This window comes from Myiozetetes cayanensis, unplaced genomic scaffold (assembly GCF_022539395.1).
Source record: "Myiozetetes cayanensis isolate MyiCay16 unplaced genomic scaffold, myiCay2020 scf1320, whole genome shotgun sequence".
NCBI lineage: Eukaryota > Metazoa > Chordata > Aves > Passeriformes > Tyrannidae > Myiozetetes > Myiozetetes cayanensis.
In genome coordinates, this window is record NW_026086961.1 from 1 (window position 1) to 9,449 (window position 9,449).

Here is a 9,449-nt window from a genome sequence, read left to right on the forward strand (position 1 = left end):
GAAGGATTCATTAAATTTTTAATTAAATTGTATTAATTTGTTGTTTGTTTTATTGATTTATTATTTTTTTATTGATTTATTATTTATTTTATTAATTTATTATTTATTTTATTAATTTTAATTTTATCTTATTTTTATTTATTTTATGTATTTTAATTTTTATTTATTTTTATTTTTTATTTTAATTTTATTTTTTATTTTATTTTATTTTAATTTTATTTTATTTTTATTTACTTTAATTTTAATTTAATTTAATTTTAATTTTATTTCATTTTTTATTTTATTTTTATTTTAGTTTATTTTTATTTTATTAATATTAAAATAATAACAAATAATAAATCAATAAAATAAATAATAAATCAATAACATAAACAACAAATTAATAAAATAATAAATCAAATAAATTAAATTAAATAAAAATAAAATTAAATTAAAAAATAAAATGAAAATTAAATTAAAATAAATAAAAATTAAATTAAAAGAAAAATAAAATAAAATAAAAATATTAAAAATATTTTTAAAAGAATTTCAGAATTCCAGGTTTATTAATAAAGAATTAATAAAAAAAGATATGAAATAAAAATATGAAAATAAAAATGTGAAAATAAAAATATTGAAATAGAAAAATTAAAATAAAAATAAATTTCAAAATTAAAATAAAAATAAAATAAAAAATAAAATAAAAAATAAATTAAAATTAAATTAAATTAAAATTAAATAAAAATAAAATAAAATTAAAATAAAATAAAATAAAATAAAAATAAATAAAAATAAAATTAAAATAAATAAAAATAAAATACATAAAATAAATAAAAATAAGATAAAATTAAAATAAAATAAAATAAAAATAAAAACATAAAAAATATAAAAAAATAATTTCAGAATTCCAACTTTATTCAGAATTTTTCCTTCCCCCCAGAAAACTCGTCCCTCCTCCCCCCCCTCCTGGAGATGCTGCTGAAGCTCCTGAGGAAAATGATCCCTCTGGAATTCCCCTTCCACCTCACCCTGCTGAGCGTCTGCTTTGCCAACTTCCAGCAAATTCCCACCGGGAAAAATTCCATCCATTCCTACCTGAAACCTTCCAGGGTGAGTGGGGAAAAAAATTGGGAATGAGGGGTTGGAAATTTGGGAATTTGAAGGCTCAAATCCTGGGAATTTTTCTCATTATCTCAAATTTTTCCATCCCAAAAATTTAGGGATTTGGGAATCTGGGAATGCTTCAAATTGGGATCAAATCCCTCCAAATCTTGGGAATTTTTCCCTTTATCCCAAATTTTTCCATCCCCAAAATTTAGGGATTTTAAGGATCAAATCCTGGGAATTTTTCCCCTTATCCCAAGTTTTTCCATGCCAAAAATTTAGGGATTTTAAGGATCAAATCCTGGGAATTTTTCCCTCTATCTCAAGTTTTTCCATCCCAAAAATTGTAGGGATTTGGGAATCTGGGAATGCTTCAAATTGGGATCAAATCTTGGGAATTTTTCCCATCTATCTCAAGTTTTTCCATCCCAAAATTTGAGGGATTTGGAAATCTGGGAATGCTTCAAATTGGGATCAAATCTTGGGAATTTTTTCCACTATTCCAGGTTTTTCCATCCCAAAATTTGAGGGATTTGGGAATCTGGGAATGCTTCAAATTAAGATCAAATCCTGGGAATTTTTCCCACTATCCCAAGTTTTTCCATCCCAAAAATTTAGGGATTTGGGAATCTGGGAATGCTTCAAATTGGGATCAAATATTGGGAATTTTTTCCCCTTATCCCAACTTTTTCCATCCCAAAAATTTGAGGGATTTGGGAATCTTGGGAATGCTTCAAATTGGGATCAAATCTTGGGAATTTTTCCCCTTATCTCAAGTTTTTCCATCCCAAAATTTTTAGGGATTTGGGAATCTGGGAATGCTTCAAATTGGGATCAAATCCCTCGAATTTTTCCCCCTTATCCCAAGTTTTTCCATCCCAAAAATTTGAGGGATTTGGGAATCTTGGGAATGCTTCAAATTGGGATCAAATCCCTCCAAATCCTGGGAATTTTTTTCCCCTTATCCCAAGTTTTTCCATCCCAAAAATTTAAGGATTTGGGAATCTGGGAATGCTTCAAATTGGGATCAAATCCTGGAATTTTTTCCCCTTATCCCAAGTTTTTCCATCCCAAAAATTGTAGGGATTTGGGAATCTTGGGAATGCTTCAAATTGGGATCAAATCCTGGGAATTTTTCCCACTATCCCAAGTTTTTCCATCCCAAAATTTTTAGGGATTTGGGAATCTGGGAATGCTTCAAATTGGGATCAAATCCTGGGAATTTTTTCCACTATTCCAGGTTTTTTCATCCCAAAAATTTAAGGATTTGGGAATCTGGGAATGCTTCAAATTGGGATCAAATCTTGGGAATTTTTCCCTCTATTCCAGGTTTTTTCATCCCAAAAATTTGAGGGATTTGGAAATCTTGGAATGCTTCAAATTGGGAGGGATTTTTAAGATCAAATCTTGGGAATTTTTTCCTCTATCCCAAATTTTTCCATCCCAAAAATTTAGGGATTTGGGAATCTGGGAATGCTTCAAATTGGGATCAAATCTTGGGAATTTTTCCCATTATCCCAAATTTTTCCATCCCAAAAATTTTAGGGATTTGGGAATCTGGGAATGCTTCAAATTGGGATCAAATCCTGGAATTTTTTCCATCTATCCCAAGTTTTTCCATCCCAAAATTTGAGGGATTTGGGAATCTGGGAATGCTTCAAATCAGGATCAAATCTTGGGAATTTTTCCCTCTATTCCAGGTTTTTTCATCCCAAAAATTGTAGGGATTTGGGAATCTGGGAATGCTTCAAATTGGGATCAAATCTTGGGAATTTTTCCATCCATCCCAAATTTTTCCATCCCAAAATTGTAGGGATTTGGGAATCTGGGAATGCTTCAAATTGGGATCAAATCCCTCCAAATCCTGGGAATTTTTCCCCTTATCCCAAATTTTTCCCTCCTAAAATTTAGGGATTTGGGAATCCTTGGAAATCTGGGAATTCTCACTGAATTTCCTGGAATTTTCTTCTCCCTCCAGGAAGGAAAAGAGGGAATTCCCTCCGGAAACGACGACAGAGCCCCGAAAATCCCGAGAATTCCCGAAGAAAACGACGGGAAAGGAGCGGAAATTCCGGTTTTACCGGGCCCATCCCAAGGAAAATCGGGAATTGTGGCCCCTCCAGGGGTGGATCCCGAAGTTTTCCGGGAGCTGCCGCTGGAATTGCAGGAAGAGGTGGCGGCAGAGTGGAAAAATCCGGAAAAAAAACCTCCAAATTCCCAAAAAAAACTCCAAAGGAAGAGGAAAAATCCGGGAATTTGCTCCCAATCCAACAATTTACTGAAATATTGGAAGGCCAGGTGAGAGGAATGGGGGGAATTTCCCTCTTTTTCCATGGAATGTTGGGTTTTAATTCAAGTTTAATATTAAAGTTGGATTAAATGTAATTAAATTTTACAGGAATTTCATTAAATTTTAAAGGAATTCCTGATTTTTCCTCCAAATCTTTGGGAATTTTCCCTCTTTTTCCATGGAATGTTGGGGTTTAATTGGAGTTTAATATTAAAATTGGATTAAATCTAATTAAATTTTACAGGAATTTAATTAAATTTTGCAGGAATTTAATTAAATTTTGCAGGAATTTAATGAAATTTAATTGGAATTCCTGATTTGTCCTCAAAATCTTTGGGAATTTCCCTCTTTTTCCATGGAATGTTGGAGTTTAATTGAAGTTTAATATTAAAATTGGATTAAATTTAATTAAATTTTAAAGGAATTTAATTAAATTTTAAAGGAATTTAATTAAATTTTAAAGGAATTCCTGATTTTTCCTCCAAATTTTTGGGAATTTTCCCTCTTTTTCCATGGAATGTTGGGTTGTAATTCAAGTTTAATATTAAAATTGGATTAAATGTAATTAAATTTTACAGGAATTTCATTAAATTTTAAAGGAATTCCTGATTTTTCCTCAAAATTTTTGGGAATTTTCCCTTCTTTTTCCGTGGAATGTTGGGTTTTAATTCAAGTTTAATATTAAAATTGGATTAAATGTAATTAAATTTTGCAGGAATTTAATTAGATTTTAAAGGAATTAAGGTGTTTTTTTAATAATTTAAAGTTTAATAAATGAATTTTTAAAATAATTTGAGTTTAAAGTCGCTCTGGGAAGAGTTTGGTTGTGAATTGTTTGTTTCTGGTGTGGATTAATTAATAAAAGGATTCATTAATAAAAGGATTCATTAATAAAAGGATTAATTAATAAAAGGAATTTCCTGGGGAGTGAAGGAATTGAATTTGATTTCATCCCTTTAATTAAAAGGAGGTTTTTTTAATTTGGTTTGATTTGGAATTTGATTTGATTTTAATTTGATTTGAATTTAATTTGATTAGAATTTGATTTGAATTGTGTTTAATTTTATTTCATTTGAATTTTACTTGATTTGAATTTTATTTAATTTGAATTATATTTCATTTGAATTTTATTTGAATTTTATTTTGAGTTTTATTTTATTTTGATTTGTTTTGATTTTGATTTGATTTTTATTTGATTTTCATTTTTTCTTTCATTTGATTTCTATTTTAATTTTATGATTTTCTTTTAATTTTATTTTTTTTGAATTTTTTAGTTCGATTTTTTTATTTTGATTTTTATTTGATTTTCATTTTATTTTATTTTCATTTCATTTTCATTTGATTTTATTTTCATTTTAATCTAATTTTAAGTTTATTTTTATTGTATTTTAATTTTCATTTTAATTTTAATTTTAATTTTAATTTTAATTTTAATTTTAATTTTAATTTTAATTTAATTTAATTTTAATTTTTTAATTTCAGTTTTATTTTATTTCATTATATTTTGATTTTATTTTCATTTAATTTTCAGTTTCTTTTCATTTAATTTTATTCTAATTTCATTTTAATTTTAATTTTAATTTTAATTTTAATTTTAATTTTAATTTTAATTTTAATTTGAATTTAATTTCCATTTAATTTTAATTCTTTAATTTTAATTTTAATTTTAATTTTAATTTTAATTTTTTTTAATTTAATTTTTAATTTTACTTTAATTTTAATTTTTAATTTTAATTTTAATTTCATTTAATTTTTATTCTACTTTGATTTTTTATTTCATTTTATTTCATTTTACTTTAATTTCATTTTAATTTAATTTAATTTATTTTAATTTAATTTTAATGTTAATTTAATTTAATTTAATTTTAATGTTAATTTAATTTAATTTAGTTTAATTTAAATTTAATTTAATTTAATTTTAATGTAATTTAAATTTAATTTAACTTAATTTTAGTTTTTTTTAATTTAATGTAATTTTAATTCAATTTAATTTTAATTTAATTCAATTTAATTTAACTTTAATTTAATTCAATTTAATTTAATTTTAATTTAATTTTCTCCTTTTTTAACCCCCAAATATCCCAATTTTCCCCCTCCCTTTTCCCAACCCATCCCAACCCATCCCAACCCGGAAGAGGGAAATGAAACCCTGGAATCAAAGTCCAACCTGGAGGGGAATTCCCACAATTTCTCCCACGACAATTCCCAGGAGTTTCTGCAGCCGCCCTCCCGTGACTCACAACTGCCAGGAATAGCCATGGGGTTTTATTTTTTTACTTTTATTTATTTTGAATTTGATTTGATTTGATTTAAAAAATTTGATTTATTTTTCATTTGATTTATTTTTCATTTGATTTTTTTTTTATTTAATTCATTTTTAATTTGATTTATTTTTCACTTTATTTTTATTTTTATTTATTTTCATTTGATTTATTTTTCATTTTATTTGTTTTTCATTTTATTTAATTTGAATTTTATTAATTTTTAATTTTATTTATTTTGAATTTTATTAATTTTTAATTTGATTTTATTTGATTTTTTAAAATTGTATTTATTTTTTATTGTATTTATTTTTAATTTGATTTAAATTTTATTTGTATTTAATTTTATTTATTTTTAATTTAATTTATTTTGAATTTGATGTATTTTTAATTTTATTTTTAATTTAATTTTGATGTTTATTTGATTTTTAAATTTGATTTATTTTTAATTTAATTTATTTTTAATTTAATTCGTTTTGAATTTATTTTTAATTTGATTTATTTTTAATTTGATTTGATTTTTTATTTTGTTTATTTTTAATTTTATTTGATTTGATTTTTAAAATTTTATTTTCATTTTATTTATTTTGAATTCTATTTATTTTTAATTTGATTTTTTTAAATTTGATTTATTTTTAATTTGATTTATTTTTAATTTGATTGGGTTTTAATTTTATTTCATTTTTTAATTTTATTTTTAATTAATTTCATTCAAATTTTTAAATTTTTTTTAATTTGATTTTATTTGAGTTGTTTTATTTTATTACATTTTTATTTTAATTTTATCTGATTTTTATTTGAATTTGATTTTAATTTTTTACTTTTAATTAACTTTTATTTACTTTGAATTTAATTTTATTTGAATTTTTTGATTTCATTTTGATTTTATTTTATTTGAATTTTTAAATTTTTTTTCCTTTGATTTTATTTGGATTTTTTAATTTTATTTTAATTGAATTTTTTATTTCATTTTATTGGAATTTTATTTTAATTTTATCTGAATTTTATTTGAATTTCATTTGATTTGAATTTTTTATTTTATTTGATTTTGATTTTTGTTTTATTTTTATTTGAATTTTATTTGAATTTCATTTTATTTGAATTTTTAAATTTTATTTGATTTTATTTTGATTTGATTTGATTTGAATTTTATTTGAATTTTTAATTTTATTTATTTTAATTTGATTTTATTTGGGTTTTTTAATTTTTATTTTATTTTAATTTGATTTTATTTGAATTTTATTTTATCTGATTTTTTTATTTTATTTTGATTTGATTTCATTTTAATTTGTTTTTTTGCATTTTTTAATTTTATTTATTTTGATTTTATTTCATTTTAATTTGATTTTATTTGAATTTTTTAGGTTTTTTTTTTGTTTTATTTCATTTTCATTTTTTTGAATTTTTTATTTTCTTTTATTGTGATTTGATTTTATTTAAATTTTATTTTATTTTAATTTTTATTTTTTTTTTATTTTGATTTTATTTGCATTTGAGTTATTTGAGGTTTTTTTTTTATTTTATTTGTGATTTTATTTGAATTTTATTTGGATTTTATTTGAATTTATTTTCTCTTATTTTGATTTTATTTCATTTGAATTTGATTTTCTTGAACTTTTTATTTTCTTTTATTTTGACTTTCATTTTAATTTCATTTTATTTGAATTTATTTTATTTTTTTTTATTTTATTTCATTTTAATTTATTTCATTTGAATTTGAATTTGATTTTCTTTGAATCTATTTTATTTTATTTTATTTGAATTCTTTTATTTTATTTTATCTCAATTTTATTTGGATTTTATTTGAATTTTATTTCAATTTTATCTGAATTTTATTTTCTTTTTTTTTAATTTAATTTTTCAATACTCTGGAAATTCCTGTTAAAAAAAAACAGAAAAAAACCCAAAAAAACCCTCAAAAAATCCAATTTTTCCCCTCCCAAACCAGGAAAAAAAGGTGGAAAATCCCAATTTCCTCCTCCCTTCCCAGCAGGTTTTTTTTTCCCTCATTTCCTGCCTTTGATTTGCATAAAAAGGAGGAACTTCCTCGATTTTCCAGGGGATAAAAAGGGCAGGAAGAGGCACCCGGAGGCATCAGCAGGGTTGGAATCGGCGCCTGAAGCTGCTCTGGGAGCTCCAGGTGAGGGGAAATTCCTGGGAATGTGGAAAAGTTGGGATTTGGGGGGGGTTAATTGGGATTTTGGGGGGGTTTATTGGGAGTTTTTGGGGTTTAATTTGGATTTTTGGGGGTTTTTTATTGGGATTTTTTGGGGTTTAATTTGGATTTTTTAGGGATTTTATTGGGATTTTTTTGGGATTTTTGGGCTTTTTATTCTGATTTTTATTGGGATTTTTTGGGCTTTTTATTCTGATTTTTATTGGGATTTTTTGGGGGTTTTATTGGGGTTTAATTGGGATTTTTGGGGGGATTTTATTCTGATTTTGGGGGGTTTTTATTGGGATTTTTTGGGGGGTTTTTATTGGGATTTTTGGGGGTTTAATTTGGATTTTTTGGGGGGTTTATTCCGATTTTTATTGGGATTTTTATTGGGATTTTGGGGGTTTTTATTGGGATTTTTATTTGGATTTTTATTGGGGTTTTATTGGAATTTTTTGGGGGTTTTATTCTGATTTTTGGGGGGGTTATTTGGGTTTTTGTTGGATTTTTATTCTGATTTTTAGGGGGATTTATTTGGATTTTTATTGGGATTTTTTGGGGGTTTTATTTCGATTTTTATTGGGCTTTTTTGGGGGTTTTTATTCTGATTTTTTGGGGGTTTATTGGGATTTTTGGGGGGGTTTATTTCGATTTTTATTGGGATTTTTGGGGGGGTTTTATTCTGATTTTTGGGGGGTTTTATTTGGAATTTTTATTGGGATTTTTTAGGGTTTTATTGGGGGGTTTATTCTGATTTTTGGGGGGTTTATTCTGATTTTTATTGGGATTTTTATTGGGGTTTTATTGGGGGGGTTATTCTGATTTTTGGGGGGATTTATTTGGATTTTTATTGGGATTTTTATTGGGATTTTTATTGGGATTTTTGGGGGTTTATTGGGATTTTTATTGGGATTTTTATTGGGATTTCTTGGGTTTTAATTTGGATTTTTTTAGGGGTTTTATTCTGATTTTTTGGGGTTTTATTCTGATTTTTATTGGGATTTTTATTGGGATTTTTGGGAGTTTTAATTTGGATTTTTTGGGGTTTTTTTATTCTGATTTTTGGGGGATTTATTTGGATTTTTATTCGATTTTTATTGGGATTTTTATTGGGATTTTTGGGGGGTTTTATATGGGTTTTTATTGGATTTTTATTGGGATTTTTGGGGGGTTTATTTGGATTTTTATTGGGATTTTATTTGGATTTGTTGGGGGTTTATTCTGATTTTTATTGGGATTTTTATTGGGATTTTGGGGGGGTTTATTCTGTTTTTTTGGGTTTTAATTTGGATTTTTATTGGGTTTTAATTCTAATTTTTGGGGGTTTTATTTTGATTTTTATTGGGATTTTTAGTGGGATTTTTGGGCTTTTTATTGGGATTTTAGGGGGTTAATTTGGATTTTTATTGGGATTTTTATGGGGGTTTTTGGGGGGATTTATTTGGATTTTTGGAGGGTTTTATTTGGATTTTTATTGGGATTTTGGGGGGATTTATTTGGATTTTTATTGGGATTTTGGGGTTTTTAATTCTGATTTTTGGGGGTTTATTCTGATTTTGGGGGGTTTAAAAATTTCAGGGAGGGAAAAAGAGAGAGGAAAAAAGGGAAAAACAGGAAAAAAAAGGACAAAAAAATGAGGAAAAAAAGGGAGAAAAAA

The 9,449-nt window shown here is 24.7% G+C and overlaps 1 protein-coding gene across 3 annotated transcripts; it reads left to right on the top strand.

Annotated features, from left to right (window-relative positions):
• The first annotated feature begins 880 nt into the window (after positions 1-880).
• On the top strand, positions 881-7,818 carry LOC126636549 (DNA polymerase iota-like). 3 transcript variants are annotated; one of them, XM_050308857.1, is made up of 3 exons: positions 881-1,089; positions 3,062-3,381; positions 7,625-7,753. In XM_050308857.1, exons 1-3 carry the CDS (start codon positions 952-954, stop codon positions 7,698-7,700), a joined length of 534 nt encoding a protein of 177 aa, XP_050164814.1. In that variant the 5' UTR covers positions 881-951; the 3' UTR covers positions 7,701-7,753. The 3 variants fall into 3 exon arrangements, with proteins under 3 accessions (XP_050164814.1, XP_050164815.1, XP_050164816.1); XM_050308858.1 differs by having other exon boundaries at positions 7,628-7,715; XM_050308859.1 differs by having other exon boundaries at positions 884-1,089; positions 7,694-7,818.
• Positions 7,819-9,449: the final 1,631 nt, after the last annotated feature.